The sequence below is a fragment of the Rana temporaria genome, chromosome 7 (assembly GCF_905171775.1).
Source record: "Rana temporaria chromosome 7, aRanTem1.1, whole genome shotgun sequence".
NCBI lineage: Eukaryota > Metazoa > Chordata > Amphibia > Anura > Ranidae > Rana > Rana temporaria.
In genome coordinates, this window is record NC_053495.1 from 172,993,351 (window position 1) to 173,012,920 (window position 19,570).

Sequence of the window (19,570 nt, forward strand, 5' to 3'; positions counted from 1 at the left end):
TATATATATATATATATATATATATATATATATATATATTGTTGCCTTATAAAAATGTTATGTCTAATCGCCATTAGCAACTAGGAATAATTGTACATAGATATAATATACGATAATGATAAAATGTATAGTGTGTAAGGGAAGCATTCCAGGAACGGTTTGAACCAGACTCAGAGTCTATGTGTGTGTGTATGGTATGCTGGAGCTTGTAGTTTCTCAACAGGCACCACATGTTCCAGCATACCCTGCAGGACTTCCCACCCTTGCTGCACAGGCTGTGCAGAAGCATGCAGCAGATTTGAACATGCAGAATCAATCAACAGCAGTGTTTGACCACTTACAGCGAACTCCGTGCACATAACGAGCCAAGCACATCAAGAGTTCCACCTTACCCTTTCTACGGTTGAGCCACAGCATGCAATGCCGAAACATAGCAGTGACAGACGGCATTGATTTGTGAAGTTATGATCGGAAATGGTTAAGAAAGCACTGAAATGGTGATAGGAAAATGCAGATGAAAAGAAATGAGAAAACTTGTAGTCTCTGAGAACAACTCCACCTTAGGAAGGCCACAGCAGGTAGATGGATTACAGTGTAGACCGCCTGCCTATGATTTATTCCCATACAAAGGCTCCACAGGCATTCCGTCGGGCAGGCTCTTCAAGTGAAAAGCAGAGTGGATGCAGGCGGCACAATGCAGAGTTTTCTTCCATGAGTCAGCTGTTGAAATAGGAAATGGCTCCAATCTTCTAGTCATATTCATGTCTAGCACGTATCTACCCACTGCAGAGCAACACGCTATCCCATCCCAGCACAAGTATCCACACTGCTTAGACCAGCAACCCCGGGCTGTAGCAACTGAAATCTGCAAGGCAGGGCGCAACGCCAGGCACACACAGCAACACATACAAGAGGTAGATTTTTTTTTTTTGCTCACCCTGAAAATGAAAGGTTTTCTGATCGACGGTTATAGTAAAGGTGCTGTCGTCCTCATCGTCAATACCAATCACAGCCCCCTGTGGAACAAAGAGGAGAATGCTAAACAGAGTAGCAGTGACATCAGCAGTACATACAGTATTACTACAGCACTGCAGCAGAGCAGCCAGGAGGGAGGACCACGTAGTAGGAAGGAATGTGCAATTATCTCGCAAGCGTCCTTGCACTCCACATTTAGTAAACTGGAGGGGAGGAACGTGACCACCTTCCTGGCACAGCTCCACAGTTCTGGAGAAAAAGGGGGACGGCTATTAAAAAGCCTCAAAAAACTTAAAATACAACTTGATGCAATCTGAAAAGGTTTCCTATACCAACTGCTGTTTTATGTTCTTAAGACTTGTATAACAGGAGGGATCACATTGTACATCGTTTTGGACCTAGGCATTAGTAAAGTCTAGAAGCAGACTTGTTTAAAAGGCAACTTTTACACTAGATGATTATAAATAAATAAACACGCTACAATTTTTTTTATAGATACACACAATATATATATATAAAAACACACACTTTTTATTGCAATTTTCTCAAGCCCCCATCTCTTACCAACCCAATAGCCAATATTACAGATCTCATTTGCAGCACCACCTGCTGGTCACATATGGTATCGCAAGTAAACAATTATACAATAGCTCACTTTAAAGCGGAGGTTCACCCGTACAATATACTTTTTCCCCTTAGATTGATGCTCGTTTTGTCTAGGGGAATCGGCTAGTTGTTTTAAAATATGAGCAGTACTTACGGTTTACGAGATGCATCCTCTCCGTCGCTTCCGGGTATGGGCTGCGGGACTGGGCGTTCCTATTTTGATTGACAGGCTTCCGACGGTCGCATCCATCGCGTCACGATTTTCCGAAAGAAGCCGAACGTCGGTGCGCAGGCGCAGTATAGAGCCGCACCGACGTTCGGCTTCTTTCGGCTACTAGTGACGCGATGGATGCGACCGTCGGAAGCCTCTCGGAAGACTGTCAATCAAGAAGGAACGCCCGCTCCCGAAGACCCATACCCGGAAGCCGACGGAGAAGATGCATCTCAAAAACGGGCAAGTACTGCTCATATTTTAAAACAACTAGACGATTCCCCTAGACAAAACGAGCAGGAATCTAAGAGGAAAAGGTAAAAAAATAAATAAATGGGTGAACTCCCGCTTTAAGAACCAATGCTATTGAATGTTATTTATGCAGTTCTCTTAGCATTTTGAAAGAAAACTGTTTCGAGAGGTCCATTTAAGTTTGACAGATCTGGAGAGGAAACTCCAAGGAGATGCCCATAGAGGACCGAGGTCGACTTCCTGGTGCATTCATATCCAATGACCCTCTCTAGATCGGATTGCACAATTTGCGTGTCGTTGGATATTATTTGGGCTTTAAATGCAGTTGTATATAGCGAAATAGATGCAAGGGAGGCACATTGTTGTGGGATACTAGATGATTGAAATGGGGGGGGGGGGTGTATAGCCGCGCCGGTGGTGAGGTCAGATATCAGTTTAATACCACATTTGGCCCATATTTTAGGGTCTGTTAGTGAGTAAAGATGGGATAAGGTATGGTTGTTCCATAGGGGGGCGTGTGGGGAGACTGCATTCTGTGGGAATCTCTCAAGTCCCTGTCCCTCCAGGCCCTTAGAGTCGTGTGCATGGAGGCGGTCAAATCGTATGGAGCTTTGAGACCTCGAAGGGGTAAATGTGTTACGGCCTCCATAGACCTGACCACCGACGCCGGGTTGGATGCGTCTGGCACCAGCCACCAAACTGCCGTGACCAGCTGGGCTGCCAGAAAATATTTCTGGCAGTCCGGAAACGCCAAACCCCCCCACGACACCGGACGCATCAGTGTGCACAATTTAAACCTACGGTGGTCTGGGCCCCAGAGGAAGGAGGAGAATGTTCAGTTTCGTAAAAAATGAGCAAGGTATCCATTGTGGGGAATTACGGAATAGGTAGGTACATTTAGGTATGATTTTCATTTTAATTAAGTTAATGCGGCCTAATAAGGATAGAGGAAGGTTCTCCCAGGCTTTTAGTTTGGCCTTGACTTCTTGGACCACCGGCTCCAGGTTAAGGGGGATAAAGCTGGACGCGTCCTTCGAGACACGCACCCCCAAGTACACCATTTCGTCTACCCATTGCAGTTGGAGATCTGGCGGGGCTAGTCGTTTTGCCTCAGGTTCAATAGCTAGCAATTGGGATTTTGTCCAGTTCACCCGTAATCCTGTTAGTTTAGAGAAATCTGTCAATACTTGCAGCGCTCCTCTAAGGGGGGAGTCTGCGTTTTTCAAAAAGAGTAGGAGGTCACCCACGTACAGAGCTACCCTCTCCTCCAGCCACGCTATTTTTAGTCCTTTTATGTGTGGAGAGACCCGCAGTGCCTCCGCCACCGGTTCCATAGCAATTCGAACAATGCTGGAGAGAGAGAGGGCAGCCCTGCCTGGTACCCCTGGATAGCGGGAAGGGGAAGAGACGTCACCACCCAGTCTAATCGGGTCTAAATTTTTCCTTGAATCAGACCAGAAGACGCACAGGACCCTTCTCCAATGCGGACCGTGGCTACCCGAAGATGTGTGAACCCGCTCTATAAAGAGACGGTCACACTCTCCTGTCATGCGAATTGGATGCAGAGAAGCCCACATTCAATTCACATATGTGTGAACTAGAGGTCAACCGATATGGGTTTTTCTCTGGCCGATACCGATGCCGATATTTCAAAATCGGGGCGGCCGATGGCCGATATTTTAGGCCGATTTTTGCGGCCGATATTTTAGGCCGATTTTTTTTTTCTTTCCCATTATTTTAGAAAACCTAGGTTGGGGAGGAGGTTATTGTTCAGGGTGGAAAGGTGGAGTGCAGCCTATCAGTGTCCATCAGTGCCCACCAATGCAGCTCACCAGTGTAGCCTATCAGTGTCCATCAGTGCCCACCAATGCAGCTCACCAGTGTAGCCTATCAGTGTCCATCAGTGCCACCTCATTAGTGTCCACCAGTTCAGCCTGTCAGTGCAACCTCATCAGTGCCTACCAGTTCAGCCCATTAGTGTCCATCAGTACCACCTCATTAGTGCCCACCAGTGCAGCCCATCAGTGCCACCTCATAATTATTAAAAAAGAAAAAAAATACAATCTTAGTCATTTTAAGGAGGGGGGTACAGAGAGGTGGTTGTGGAGGAGGGAGGTACAGAGAGGTGGTTGTGGAGGAGGGAGGTACAGAGAGGTGGTTGTGGCGGAGGGAGGTACAGAGGTGGCTGTAAAGCTACCTCTCTGTACCCCCTCCTCTACAGCCACCTCTCTGTACCCGCCTCCTCCACAGCCACCTCTCTCTGTACCCGCCTCCTCCACAGCCATGTGTTGTGGAGAGGGATGGGTGGGGATGCATTGTGCCCCTTAACTTAAAATAAGGGTCACGCTGATGGGCACATTTTATGTTAAGGGGCACTCTGATGGGCACAACAAAACGTGCTCCTTAACATAAAATTTGCCCATCAGAGTGCCCCTTAACATGCAATATGCCCATCAGCGAACACATTAAAAATATACCCATCAGCGTGCCCCTTAACATAAAAGTTTTGTTGTGCCCATCAGAGTGCCCCTTGACATAAAATTTGCCCATCACAGTGTCCCTTAATAACATAAAATGTGCCCATGAGCACATTTATTGTTATTAAGGGACACTCTGATGGGCAAATTTTATGTTAAGGGGCACTCTGATGGGTATATTTTTAATGTGTATGCTGATGGGCATATTTTATGTTAAGGGGCAATCTGATGGGCACAACAAAATGTGTCCATCAGTGTGCCTCTTAAAACAATATGCTCATCAGTGCGCACATTAAAAATATACCCATCAGAGTGCCCCTTAACATAAAAAAGTGCCCATCAGCGTGACCTTGCCCAGCAGTGTTAGTGTTGACAAAAAATAAATGCCCATAGTGATCTACATCAATGAACGAATATGCCACATACCTAGCTCGAATGCAGGGGATGCTGCAAAATAAGAAGCCGGGAAGGAGTAGCAGGGGGCGGGGCGCGCACTGGGCGTCACGCCTCTACTCGCAACGGAGAGCCAGTAGAAGACCCGGGAACCAGGAGCAGCAGGGGGTGGGGCACGCAAGGGTGACGTGAGAGACAGGCGTGGCCCCCTACTTGCAATGTGAGCACGGAGTGGACCGCGAGCTGCAGGGGAAGGACCGTGACGTCACGCCCCTACTCGCCGCCGTACGTAGACTTCCAGGACCTGCGGTGAGTAGCAGAGGCCAATGCGGATGGAGGATTCATGGCGGGGGCGGGGGCACTGGTGACTGGTCAGTACATGACTGGAAGGCAAGGGACCTCAAGGCCTGGATATTGTAGCGGCGAATCGGCCGATTTTTTCACGATAATCGGCCGATGCCGATTTCACAAAAACGGCCAAATATCGGCCGATATATCGGCCGACCGATATATCGGTCGACCTCTAGTGTGAACCTGGCCTTAGGCAACCCTTGAAAACTTGTAATTTCAGGCAAGCCTATCCCAGCTATAGCTAGCAATTGGATCTTACTTTGTTAAAACAACTCACACCGCGCCCCCCCCCCCCCCACCACACACACGTATTCGCTGTAGTATCACTTCCCTGTGCCTCTAGATTATAGAACTAACTAACTGCGCAGTCTTTTTTTTTTTGTAAAGCTCTTTGCAAACCGTTGGCGTTACATATTACTTAGGATGGGAAAATCTGAAAAGCCAAATTAAAAGACAAAATTAGGCTAAAACCTTTTATCTAGTGCAGGGGTCTCCAAAATTTTCAAACAAAGGGCCACTTTATTGTCCTTCAGACTTTAGGAGGGCCGGATTGTGGCCAGCAGGGGCAGAAAATGTCACGGGCCCAACATCAGTGAGAATAAATATGGCCTCAGGGTTGGTGGTCAATAGGAGGAGTATTCCCCCCCATTAGTAGGAGGAATAGCATTCCATCATTGGTATCAGTAAAATGTATAGAGCCAGATCCACATAGAAATAGATCGGCGCAACGTATCAGAGATACGCTACGCCGCCATACCTTACCTGGCGTTCTTTCGAATCCTCAAAGATTTTGCGCCGTAAGTTACAGCGGCGTAGTGTATTTCTGGCGGCGGAATTCAAATCGGCGATTAGGGGGCGTGTTTCATTTAAATGAAGCGTGTCCCCGCGCCGAATGAACTGCGCGTGCTCCGTTTCTAAATTTCCCGCCATGCATTGCGCTAAATGACGTCGCAACGACGTAATTTTTTTAAACTTAGACGTGAATTCCGTCCATCCCCATTCACGGACGATGAATTTCAAAAAAAAAAAAATTAAAATTTCGACGCGGGAACGACGGCCATACTTAACATGGCAAGTCTAACTATACGCCGCAAAATAGCAGCTTTAACTATACGCCGGAAAAAGCCGACTAGAGACGACCTAAGAGAATGCGACGGCCGCGCGTATGTTCATGGATCGTCAGAAATAGCTAATTTGCATACCCGACGCGGAAAACGACGAGAACGCCACCCAGCGGACGCCGAAGTATTGCATCTAAGATCCGAAGGCGTACGAGGACGTACATCTGTCGGATCTAAGCCATATGCCGTCGTATCTTGGTTTGAGGATTCAAAACAACGATACGACGCGGGTAATTTGAAAGTACGCCGGCGTATCAGTAGATACGCCGGCGTACTCCGTCTGTGGATCTGGCCCATAGTTCCCCATTGTTGGTGTCAGTGGGAGAAATAGTGCCCCAAGGGCCGCATAAAGGCCAGCAAAGGGCCACATCTGGCCCTCGGGCCACAGTTTGGAGACCCCTGATCTAGATTTGGAGACCCCTATCAGGTTTTTACTGTATCCAGGGCTCTGTTAGAAAGATATGTCTGTGTTGCTGTTGGGAGAGGTATCAGGACAGGAAGCGAGAGTAAATATATCTGCAACAGAGGCCCAGACAGCAATAAAAACCCAGGAGGAGTTCAAATCCCTCCTCAAGCTAAAATTAGAAAGAGTTGTGCTGAAAACTGGAGAAAAATAATTAAAATAAATATCTTTTAGCTGGATACTATAAACTGAACTTAGAAAAAAAAAAAAAAAAAAGGAAGGAATGCAGAATTGCTATGTCACTGGGAATATCTAAAAATGTAATTGTGCCTGGACAAATCTCAGCCAGGATTAGGCGCCAACCCTACACTACCTGCATATATGACTATATAGGTTGCTAAAAGATACCCATTTAAGCAGTTAAAAATAAAATCTGATCAAAATTAAGAGCCGGTTCACACTTCCGCGGCACGACTTTGGGGGCGACCTGCAAAACGACTTCTGTATAGAAGTCAATGCAGGTCGCCCCGAGCCGCCCCCGAAGTCGTGCAAGAACCTTTTTCTAATTCGGAGCGACTTGCGTCGCTCCTATTAGAACGGTTCCATTGCATTGAATGGGACGCGACTCGTCAGGCGGCAGAGCAGCCTGACTAGTCGCCCCAGTGTGAACCGGCTCGAACAGCGAAGATTTTCCTTTTAAGTTTTGTTATTTGTTTAAAAATAACAAACATGTTATACTTACCTGCTCTAACACCCAGATCCTCCTCTCAGGTCCCTCGTTGGAACTCCGGGTCCCTCCCTCCTTTTAAATACCCCCACAGCAAGCAGTATGGTATTGGGGTACCCAAGGCAAGCTGCTGCTTTCTGTGTCCACTCAGACACAGAACCGTGGCTCACACCACCCCTCCTCTCTTCTCATTGGTTTAAGGACTTTAATGGACAGCAGAGGGAGCCAATGTCACCCACTGCTGTGTCTCAGCCAATAAGGAGAAAGAGTCGCACACAGCCGAGGCTCTAGTGCAACATCGTTGGATTGAGATGGAGCTCAGGTATTGGGAGGGCTGCTGCACACAAGCGTGTTTTTTTTTAATTTTTTCCATATCTGCATAGAATGTTTAGAACCACTTTAAGCCTTAAAAACGGAGGTCCACGCGTTTTTTTTTCTTGCGGCTCCACTGCCCGATTCCCTACCGCACATGCGTGAGGATCGCGGCACGCAGTCACTGGTCCCTGCTCTCTCCTGGGAACAGTGTTTCCCAAAAGACAGCGGGGGGGGTGGGGGGGGTGACGTCATGAGGCTGGACCCGGAATCTGCACCCCCCTGAAAGGTGCCAAATATGACACCGGAGGGATCCAAAAAGCGGAGGTTCACTTTGTGCGAACCTCTGCTTTAAGGGTCATGCACACGGCCCGAATATCAGGCTGCATCGGCCGCTTCAATAGAAACAAACATTCGAGAGGGAACCATAAGTACCATGGGGGGAGAGAGCACTGGGAGTGGGTTATAATAAAATAATAGAAGGGAAGGCATGGGATAGCGTCCCCCCATGCCTAAATATTAGGAAATATGATTTTTTTTTTTGTTTTTTTTTAACAAATGCTGACCCTTGTAGTGCCCCCCCCCCTTTTTTGTTTATGGATTAATTTTGGGAATCAACTGTCCAAGCCATAATTCAGTGAGTGGGAGGATAGGAAATAAATAAGGAAGATGGGAAGACCCCAATGGTAGGAATAGGATTGTTTGGTTCCCTCTTGTTTTGTTTCCTTTTTCTTTCTTTCTTCTCTTCCTCTCTCTCGAGGAGTGTATAGAGAGATTGTATTGTGATAAATTCTTTGGAAAGTATCTGGATCTAATTACTTATATTTGTTAAGATGATTGCTACTTCCCATGTTTTGTACAAATGAAGAGGAAAATTTATTTTGAAAAATAAAGAAATTGTAAAAAAAAAAAAAAAACATTCGACCTGTGTGTACAAGACTGGTGTGTTCTGGCGGGGGGGCTCCCCGCTGTGAGAACACAAGAGGGGGAGACTGTTGTACGAACATTGCATAGTTAGTACAGCAGCCCCGGACAAGTTATTCTGTTTTCTTGTTGTTCAGCCTACTGGGTTTTAACACACACACACGTGTGTACCCGGCTTGATTTTCTATGCTTTGATTAATTCTTTAACCGCTCTACTACCAGCCGCCGTCAAATGACGACGGCAAAGTAGCTCAGTTATTCTGACAGGACGTTATATGACGTCCTGTCATTGAAAGCCGCTAGGGGGCGTGCGCACCCGTCGCGTTACTGGGAACACAATGCGCGTGCCCGGCGGCCGCCGGGCACCCGCGATTGCCCAGTAACTGAGCAGGGACGTGGAGCTCTGTGTGTAAACACAAAGATCCACGTCCTGTCAGGGAGAGGAGACCGATACTGTGTCCCTTGTACATAGGGACACAGATCGGTCACCTCCCCCAGTCACCCCCCTCCCCCTACAGTTAGAACACTCACCAGGCAACACATTTAACCCCTTCACCGCCCCCGTAGTGGTTAACAGTAATCAATGCATATTTACTGTATAGCACTGTTCACTGTATAAATGTGAATGGTCCCAAAAATGTGTCAAAAGTGTCCGATGTGTCCGCTGTGTCGTCGCAGTCCCGAAAAAAAATCATAATTATGTCCCCTATTTTGTATGCAATATAACTTTTGCGCAAACCAGTCACTATACGGTTATTGCGATTTTCTTTTTTTTTTTACCAAAAATATGTATCGGCCTAAACTTTAGATAACATTTTTATTTTTATTTTTTTTAAATGGGATATTTATTATAGCAAAAAGTAAAAAATAGTGTTTTTTTTCAAAATTTACGATCTTTTTTTTGCTTATAGCCCAAAAAATAAAAACCACACAGGCGTTCAAATACCACTAAAAGAAAGCTCCATTTGTGGGAGAAAAAGGACGTCAATTTTGTTCGGGAGCCTCGTCGCATGACCGCGCAATTGTCAGTTAAAGTGACGCAGTGCCGGAAGCTAAAATTTCGTCTGGGCAGGAAGGGGGTGTATGTGCACAGTAGGCAAGTGGTTAAAGGCATTTTTGCTTTCCTTTTAAAAGATTAAAAGCAAAACTAATAATGAGAAAGGTTAGGAACTTTTTGATGGTGATGGTAAAAATCAAGCAAACATTTCTTTATAATTAATACTTTATATTACTGGGTAATCAAATGAAAACCTAAATGGAATGAATTGGAAAGCAATTTATTTGCGTGAGTTTTAGTTCACATTGTCAAAGGAATAAAAAAGAAAAAAGGCATGGAGGAGCTCAGCTATGAGGAGAGATTAGAGAAACCGATATTATTCTCTTGAGGAGAGGAGATTAAGGGGGGATATGATCAAATATATAAGGGGTCCATTCAGTGAACTTGGTGTTGAGTTATTCACTTTACGGTCAACACAAAGGACACGGGGGCACTCTTTACGTCTAGAGGAAAAGAGATTTCATCTCCAAATACGGAAAGGTTTCTTCACAGTAAGAGCTGTGAAAATGTGGAATAGACTCCCTCCAGAGGTGGTTCTGGCCAACTCAGTAGATTGCTTTAAAGCGGAGGTTGACACAAAAAGTGAACCTCCGCTTTTTGGATCCCTTCCCCCCTGCGGTGTCACATTTGGCACCTTTCAGGGGGAGGGGGGTGCAGATACCCGTCAGACAGGTATTTGCACCACTTCCGGGTTCTAACTCTCGCGGGAGTCCAGCCTTGTGACGTCACCCCCCCGCTGTCTTCTGGGAAACACTGTTCCCAGGAGAGAGCGGGGACAAGTGAAGGCGCACCGCGACCCTCGCGCATGCGCAGTAGGTAATCGGGCTGTGAAGCCGCAAGGCTTCACTTCCTGATTCGCTCACCGAGGATGGCAGCGGAAGCAGCCGAGGAACGAGCGATCTCCTTGGCCTCGTCTGCCGACATCGCGGGCACGCTGCATAGGTAAGTGTCCATTTTTTAAAAGTCAACAGCTGCAGTATTTGTAGCTGCTGGCTTTTAACCACTTGAGACCCAGAGGACGTCCTGGGACGTCCTCGGCTTTGTGCGGTGATATCTGAATAATGCCTGCAGCTGCAGGCATCATTCAGATATCGCCGTCTTCAGCCGGCGATTCTGTGCACCAGAAGAACGATCAAAGCGGCGGTTCTGCCACTCGATCGTTCTTCTAGGCAGCGGGAAGGGACGTCCCCCCCCCCTCCCGCCGCCATCCGGTGCTTCTCCGGGCTCTCCCGTGCCATCGGGGGCCCGGAGAGCGTATCGGCCGGCGCTCGTTGGTGAACCATAGAGATGACTGGTGACCAGACGGTCACAGTCATCTCTATGACCGTCGGAGGACCGGGCGCGACGTTATGACGTCACGCCCGGTACCTGAAAGTAAACAAAGCCACTATCGCGGCTGTCGGCATGTAGTCGGTGATTTTTTTTTCACCGATTTCATGCTTGTAAGCCTGTAGGAGAGATGTGGGGTCTTATTGACCCCACATCTCTCCATAAAGAGGACCTGTCACAGTGATTCTTATTACAAGGGATGTTTACATTCCTTGTAATATGAATAAAAGTGATAAAAAAAAAAAAATTTTTTTTTTTTAAAACGCCCCTGTCCCGGTCGTTCGCGTGCAGAAGCGAACGTTCATGCAAGTCCCGCCCACATATGTAAACACCGTTCGAACCCCACATGTGAGGAATCATCGCGTGCGTTAGAGCGTGTGCAACAATTCTAGCACTAGATCTCCTCTAACTCAAAAATGGTAACCTGTAAAAAAAATTTAAGCATCGCCTATGGAGATTTTTAAGTACCGAAGTTTGGCGCCATTCCATGAGTGTGCGCAATTTTAAAGCGTGACATGTTAGGTATCTATTTACTCGGCGTAACATCGTCTTTCACATTATACAAAAAAAATTGGGCTAACTTTACTGTTTTGTTATTTTTTAACTCATGAAACTGTTTTTTACCCTAAAAAGAGGCGTTTGAAAAATGATTGCGCAAATACCGTGCGAGAAAAAAAGTTGCAATGACTGCCATTTTATTCCCTAGGGTGTCTGCTAAAATATATATATATATATATATAATGTTTGGGGGTTCTGATAAATTTTCTAGCAAAAAAATTGTGATTTTTGCATAAAGGAGAAAAGTGCCAAAATAGGCCCGGTAACGAAGTGGTTAAAAAGAAACAAAAAACGGATGGACCTCCTTTTTAAGAAAGGCCTGGTTTCTTTCTTAAATGTACATAATATAACTGGTTACTGACATTTATAGGTAAAGTTGATCCGGGGATTATTCGATTGCCTCTCGGGGGATCAGAAAGGAATGGTTTCCCCTGCTGTAGCAAATTGGATCATGCTCTGCTGTTTTTTTTTGCCTTCCTCTGGATCAACTGTGGGTATAGAATTGGGTATATGGGATTGTATTAGGGTTGTCCCGATACCGATACTAGTATCGGTATCGTGACCGATACTAAGCATTTCCCCGAGTACTTGTACTCGGGGGAAAATGCTCCGATACATCACCCTATACCTGACCCGCCTGTATCCTCCTCCAATTCCCCCCATCCGTTCTGCTCTCCCCCTCCATGCTCCGTGTCCCCCCTTCTGTACCGCTTCTATCCTCCTTGGCTCTGCGCTCCCCTCCATGCTCCGCGTCCCCCCTCCGTGCCGCTGCTATCCTCCACGGTTCTGCTGTCACCCTCCGTGCCGAAGCTGTCACCCTCCATGTGGCAGCTGTCAACCTCCGTGCTCCGCTCTCCCCCTCCATGTTCCGCTCTCCCCCTCCATGCCACCGCTGTCACCCTCAGTGCTCCGCTCTCCCCCTCCATGCCACAGCTGTCCCCCTCCGTGCTCCGCTCATGCCGCAGCTGTCACCCTCCGTGCTCCGCTCTCCCCCTCCATGCCGCAGCTGTCACCCTCCGTGCTCCGCTCTCCCCCTCCATGCCGCAGCTGTCCCCCTCCGTGCTCCGCTCATGCCGCAGCTGTCACCCTCCGTGCTCCGCTCTCCCGCTCCATGCCGCAGCGGTCACCCTCCGTGCTCGGCTCTCCCGCTCCGTGCCGCAGCGGTCACCCTCCGTGCTCCGCTCTCCCGCTCCATGCCGCAGCTGTCACCCTCCGTGCTTCGCTCCCCCCTCCATGCCGCAGCTGTCACCCTCCGTGCTCCGCTTTCCCTCTCCATGCTCCGTGTCCCCCCCTCCATCCTCCGTGTCCCACCCTCCATGTCCTCCTCCTCTACCCCCTCTGTCAGGATGGAGAGCGGCGCTAGGAGCCGCTAAACCCGGCTCCTACCTTTTCTAAATGAACAGTGTCAGTGATCACTGACTCTGTTCATTCATAGAACTGAAACATTGTAACCTGTGTTTACGATGCTTCAGTTTATGAATGGAGAGGAGCCTCTGTCTCCTGTCCATTCATTTCCAGTGCAGCTGAGAAAGGGACTGTCCTTAGTCCCTTTCTCTGTCTCAAAGGTGAGATGTCAGAGGTCTGTTAAGACCAACACACTCACACCATCCACCACCCGAGAAAGCATTGTAAAAAACAAAAAAAATTGTGAAATTTTTAATTGTCCAAAATAGAAAAAAAATACTGACAAATGACATTTAAAAAAAAAAAAGAAGAAGGATCGATAATCGGTATCTGCGAGTACTTAAAAAAAAAAAGTATCGGTACTTGTACTCGGTCTTAAAAATGTGGTATCGGGACAACCCTAGATTGTATGATATTATTGTTATTTATTTTTATGGTTGGACTTGTGTCTTTTCAACCTGACTAACTATGTAGGTGTAATTTAAGTCTGTTGCTTCAATCCTCTGCTATCAGCATGAGTCACTTCTGACACCCAAGCAAAAATAAAAAATGGTGACAAGGGAGGGACCTCCAGCAGATTGACAGCCTCAGCTCTGTTCCTGCGTGCTCTTCCTTCCAAACAGCTGTCAGAGCTTATTATATATATATAGATATAGATATAGATATAGGTTTTTTTTTTCTTCATGCTATCTATGCATGAAGATAAAAAAAAACCTGTGTAGCAGGCAGCCTCCCTAGCACCTACCAATTACTTACCTGAGCCCATTCTCTCTCCAGCGATGTCCACGAAAGTCTAAGTCGTCTAAGACTCTCCTGCTGATTGGCTGAGACACAGCAGCTGCGCCATTGGCTCCTATGACTGTCAAAGTCAGCCAGCCAATTAGAGTAAGGGGGCGGGGCCAGGTCTAGGCTCCATGTCTGAATGGATGCTCTGACTCAGCTCGGGTGCCCCCAAAGAAAGCTGCTGGGGCACTCGATAGGAGGTAGGGGGCAGGAGAAAAAAAAAAAAAAGAAGGAGGATAACATGTTTGTTTTTTTGTTTTTTAAAAAACGTGACTTTACAATCACGAAGTTAAATCTATTAAAATTTAAAAACACACAGTGAAAAGCACATTTATACTTCGGAAAACAAAAGAACAAAAGATCCTGTTTACAAAAGGCTAACCTGGCCGATATGAATCATTAGTGGTCACTGTCAACAACTCTACTGACTCATATGGGCTTATACAATAGGTCAACAATGATGTCAAAAGCATGGAAACTCACAGCAGTATTCTGTAGGAAAATCAAAAGAATTATGAAGTATTTCGGATGTATGTATGTATGTATGTATAAAACATAAGTAAAGGCAAATTCATTTAAAGGAGAACTCCGGTCAAAAACGTTGTTGTCCATGTCAATTGATCGCCTACCTTCACCCACTATGCCATCCATCTTCTGAGCTCAGTAGTTCCTCTGTAATAGTCTGCTGGTTTTAAAGTAAAAACCTGTACTGCCCTGTCATTTCCTGTTTGCAAGACCGGTGGCTGCCATCCCTCCTGTAATCCCAGCCACCGGTCTTGGCATTTCCCATTTGTAGTTCTATCTACAGCAAGTGATGTCCACTCCCAAGTACTTCATTTCCCAAGTGAAATGTAATTGATACGTTTTACATTCAACATTGTACTGGAAGTAAAGGGGAAAATTATTGGAACTGTTAAAGTAATTTTAATGCAATAAACTTGTTACTCAACTTGGGGGGGGGGGGGGGGACTAATCTCTGCAATACCTCACAAATGTAGAGATGATGTAATTAGTACCTTAGCAGTGCAGATTAGCTACATGGTGTAAACATTTACAAAAAAGTGCCCTGCAGGTGGGACTTGGACAGGTTTGGGATGAGCAGCGTTGGTTTGCATGACATAGCAATACTGCCACCTACTTGCCACCCAGGGAAATGATGCGTTGTAGAACTTTACTCAGAAATGATACTTACAATAAAGTTACCTTAAAGTATGTCTAGCCAAACCTCGTTAAAATTTTGAACAGAGTAGGAAAAAAGTCAAGGGAAATCAAACCCCCCCCCCCCCCCCCTTGACTTTTTTTTTTTTTTATCAGTCAGTGCCATGTGTCACAGTTTGTTCCCACTAATGTCATAATGCAATCTCATGATCAATATCATAAATATGCAATAAAAATAAGCTCTAATTAAAAAGTTAAATATTAAAAAACGTGGGGGGCGTGTCCAAGATGGCGATGGGAGCAGACGTGTAGTCGCTGAGCTCCCGCTCTGAAATCCTTTCCTGCCTAGATCCGTGTGTGGAATCCGCCTAATCACCTCACCTTTTCTCCCCCTGGCTCCCGGGGAATGCGCCGGTCCAACAAGGGTAGCCGGACGCGCCGTCATACCGCCGCTGAGGCCACCCCGCCGAAGCTTGGGCCTACAGTGCAGGCCTCTACACGCCGCATGGCGTCTCACGTGGACCCCCCGCGGGACGAGTCGATCCAGGCTGGCTCAGCAGCCTTTGAGGCTCTCATGGCGGCGATCTCCACCTGCCAGTCCACCCTCACGGTCAAGATCGACCACGTCCAGGCGGAAACGGCGCTCATACGCCGTGACCTCGATTCGTTCCGGGACCGCGTGTCGGAGGCGGAGAGACGGGTCTCGGACCTGGAGGATATGGAGGATATCCAGAGGGACCACCACACCGACATCCAGTCGCTGAAGGCCAGGGTGAAGGTCCTGGAGCACAGAGCGGAAGACGCCGAGAATAGAAACCGCCGCAACAACCTGAGGGTCCTCGGCCTCCCGGAGGGGGCGGAAGGTACAGACCCGGTCGCCTTCATGGAACAGATCCTCCCAGTCCTCCTCCCGGGCGCCCGATTTTCCCCCTACTACTCCATTGAGAGGGCCCACCGCATACCGGCGACCAGGGGCCCGGTGGGAGCCCCCCCGCGCACCTTCATCTTCAAACTCCTCCACTACCGCGACAGAGACACCGTCCTCCGGGCTGCACGTCTGCAGGGGGAACTCAAATTCCAGAACGCCAGGCTCCTGATATTCCCGGACTACTCGGTGGACACACAGCGCCAGCGTAAGTCATTCGACCATGTCCGTGCCATGCTTAGGGACCGCGGTGTTAAATACAGCATGCTCTTCCCCGCAAGACTCCGGGTACAAGATGGAGAGAGGGTACACTTCTTCACCTCCCCGAGGGATGCTGCGGCCTGGGCCGAGTCCCTGCCGCGCTGACCGAGCGGTAACACTTATTCTCCTGCACCCTTCACCGGATGACTGTGAGTAATCCCCCTGAGGGGACTCCCTGTGGGGGGTTGGGGGGCCCAGTTGGCGCCCTGTTATGTTTTATAGTTATGTGTTATATGACAGTACTGTTATTTTTCTTTCTATTGATTGCTTTGAAGGTGGATCGGGACCCTTCCTTTGGCCAGACTCTGGCCGGGGTGAACGGTCCAGGCCGTATATGTTTAAATGCTCCTATTGTGATCTTCTCGGGGGGTTACCATGGCTACACTTGATGTCCTCTCCTGGAACACACGGGGCCTCAACTCCCCGATTAAACGGTCTCTCGTTTTTCAATTTATTAAAAAGCACAGCCCCCATGTTTGTGTGTTGCAGGAGACGCACCTGGTGGGTAGCAGGACACTTAGTCTTAAAAAACCTTGGGTGGGCCACCACTATCACTCAACGTACTCCACCTACGCCAGAGGGGTTAGTATCCTGGTGCTTAAATCACTCCCCTTCAAGCTCCTAGATTTGGTCCTTGACCCAGACGGCAGATTTGTGCTGGTTCACGCCCTGATCTACAGTCTCCCGTGGGCCCTAGTGGGTTTGTATTTGCCCCCTCCTGCCTCCCTGGGGGTCCTGGGAGTACTTGCGGCCAAGTTGGCGCAGTTTCCCTGCGACAATGTGGTCCTGATGGGTGATTTCAACCTGGTCCCGGACACTGGTATGGACAGGTTCACCTCATCGGGCACTACCTCGCCAGGGATTGGCGGAATGGGCGGACACGTACGGCCTCACGGACGTATGGCGATGGAAGAACCCGGATTCTCGGGCTTTCACCTGCCATTCGGCCACCCATAGATCTTTCTCTCGAATCGACTTGGCGTATGTCGGGGCGCCGGTTCTGCCCAGGGTTCGTGACATCACTATTCTTCCTCGCGGGATTTCAGACCACGCCCCCCTGCTTCTCTCACTGACTCTGACGACCGACCCGACCGACACCCTCTGGAGGCTTTCCAGATTCTGGGTCTCTGACCCGGAGGTGGAGCCCAGGTTCCAAGACACCCTCCGCGCCTTTTGGGTAGACAACCCAGGCACGGCGGCGGAGACCGTGGTGTGGGACGCCTTTAAGGCCTCCTCCCGGGGTCACTACCAGTCAATCATTGCGGGGGTCCGGAGGGAACGAAGGGCCGAGCTCACTAAGGTAGAGGGGGAGGCGGTTAGGCAAGAAGCCCTGTATGTTCGCACCCGCGAACCCCACCATTACTCCCGCCTCCAGTCCCTGACGCAGCAGGCTGTTCTTCTACGGACGGCCCTGACACAGAAAAAGCTCCTTCACCAGTCTCAGCGCATTTTTGAACAGGGGGAGCGGACGGGAAGACTTTTGGCCTGGCTCTCTAGGGAGCAGTCGGGTCTGTCCGCCATTGCACAGGTCAGGGACGGGGAGGGGACCCTCCACTCCACTCCACGGGAGATCAACCGATGCTTCGCTGATTACTACCAACGCCTATATAGCTCCAAAGTGGCATATGATCTACCCGATCTCTTGAACTACCTGGAGGAGGTGGACGTCCCTGTTCTCACTCCCTCTTCTGTGCGCAAACTAGATGCCCCATTTAAGCTTGAGGAGATACACGCCGCTCTAAAGATGATGCAGAAGGGAAAGACTCCGGGACCGGATGGGTTCCCGGTGGAATTCTTTAAGGCTCATGAGGAAGATCTGGCCCCTAGACTAAAATCCCTCTTTTCCTCGGCCTCAGAGGCGGGAGCACTCCCGGACTCGATGTGCGAGGCAGTAATTGTGGTAATCCCTAAGGCCGGTAAGGACCCTACCCTGTGCTCATCGTACCGTCCCATTTCTCTCCTCAATGTTGATGCAAAGCTCTTCGCGAAGATCCTTGCAAATAGGCTCAACACCGTCATCACGGCCTTGGTCCATCCGGACCAGACGGGCTTTATGCCCGGTCGCGGCACCGATATTAATCTTCGCCGCTTACATACTCACCTGGCGCTGGCGGGCCCTGATGACCCCGGAGTGGTGGCCTCACTTGATGCCGAGAAGGCTTTCGACTCGGTGGAGTGGGGCTATCTCTGGGCGGTTTTGTCGCGATTCGGTTTTGGTCCCCGTTTCCTGTCCTGGATACAAATGCTGTATGCTCACCCCAAGGCGCGTATTCGCACCAACGGGACCCTGTCTCCTTCCTTCTCCTTGGAGAGGGGGACCAGACAGGGCTGCCCACTGTCACCGGCATTATTTGCCCTGGCTTTGGAGCCACTAGCCGCGCACATCCGACGAGACCCGGAGGTCCGAGGGGTTAAGGTGGGTCCTCTTGAGGAGAAACTCTCGCTCTATGCCGACGATGCTCTGCTGTATTTGGCAGACGCTTCTGCATCTCTCCGTAATGCGCTGGCGCATTTTGAGACGTTTGGGCGTTTCTCGGGAGTGCGAATAAATTGGGACAAGTCGGTGTTGCTCCCGCTCCACCCCTCGCTGATCCGCACCGACACTCACACTTCTCTACGATGGGTGGACGAATTCACCTATCTGGGGGTAAGGGTGGGTCTCGAGTCGGGGTCATACATGGAAAAGAATATCCTCCCAACGCTAGACCACCTGACCAAACGCTGTGCGACGTGGCGTGCTCTCCCCCTCTCACCGGTAGGACGGGAAACCTTATTAAAATGGTTATACTCCCCAAATTGCTATATTTCTTCCGCCAGACCCCTGTCATTATCCCGAAGTCCTTCTTTCGACGTCTGGACAGTATAGTAGTGTCGTTCGTGTGGGCGGGTAGTCCTCCCCGGGTTGCAAAACGCTCCCTCTATCTTCCTCTGTCAGGGGGTGGGTTGGCTCTCCCCAACTTTATTGCATACTACTGGGCGGCAGTCCTAGTGACGGTCCGGTGGTGGTTCTCTCAGCCACGACAGAACCCGGCGGTCACCTTAGAGGCGGCTGTCCTGGGATCCTACGCTGCCTTATCCAACCTGGTATTTCGGGGGCGCAGGGCCCACCCCTCCGTCACGGGGCCCATGGTGACAGTTATTCGGGTGTGGGCGACCTCCAGGGCTCGAATGTTGAAGCCCAACACTGTCTCCCCGCACACCCCGCTTTGGGGTAACCCTCTTCTCCCGCACCTGAATACGGTCCCCGACCCGGTGGTCTGGGCTCGGCGGGGCATCCTTACCCTCCGGCATATTATGCCGGGGGGCGTGGTGATGCCCTTTCAGGAGATGAGCCGGCTCCACA

General features: G+C 49.1%; 1 protein-coding gene across 4 annotated transcripts in view; it reads right to left on the reverse strand.

Annotated features, from left to right (window-relative positions):
- The window catches only part of OSBPL9 (oxysterol binding protein like 9), a 202,766-nt gene that overhangs the window by 158,638 nt on the left and 24,558 nt on the right, over positions 1-19,570 (reverse strand). For all 4 annotated transcript variants that reach the window (XM_040360489.1, XM_040360487.1, XM_040360488.1 and 1 more), the window contains exon 3: positions 938-1,016. In XM_040360489.1, the coding sequence (XP_040216423.1) occupies positions 938-1,016 (79 nt within the window). The remainder of the gene's footprint in view (positions 1-937; positions 1,017-19,570) is intronic.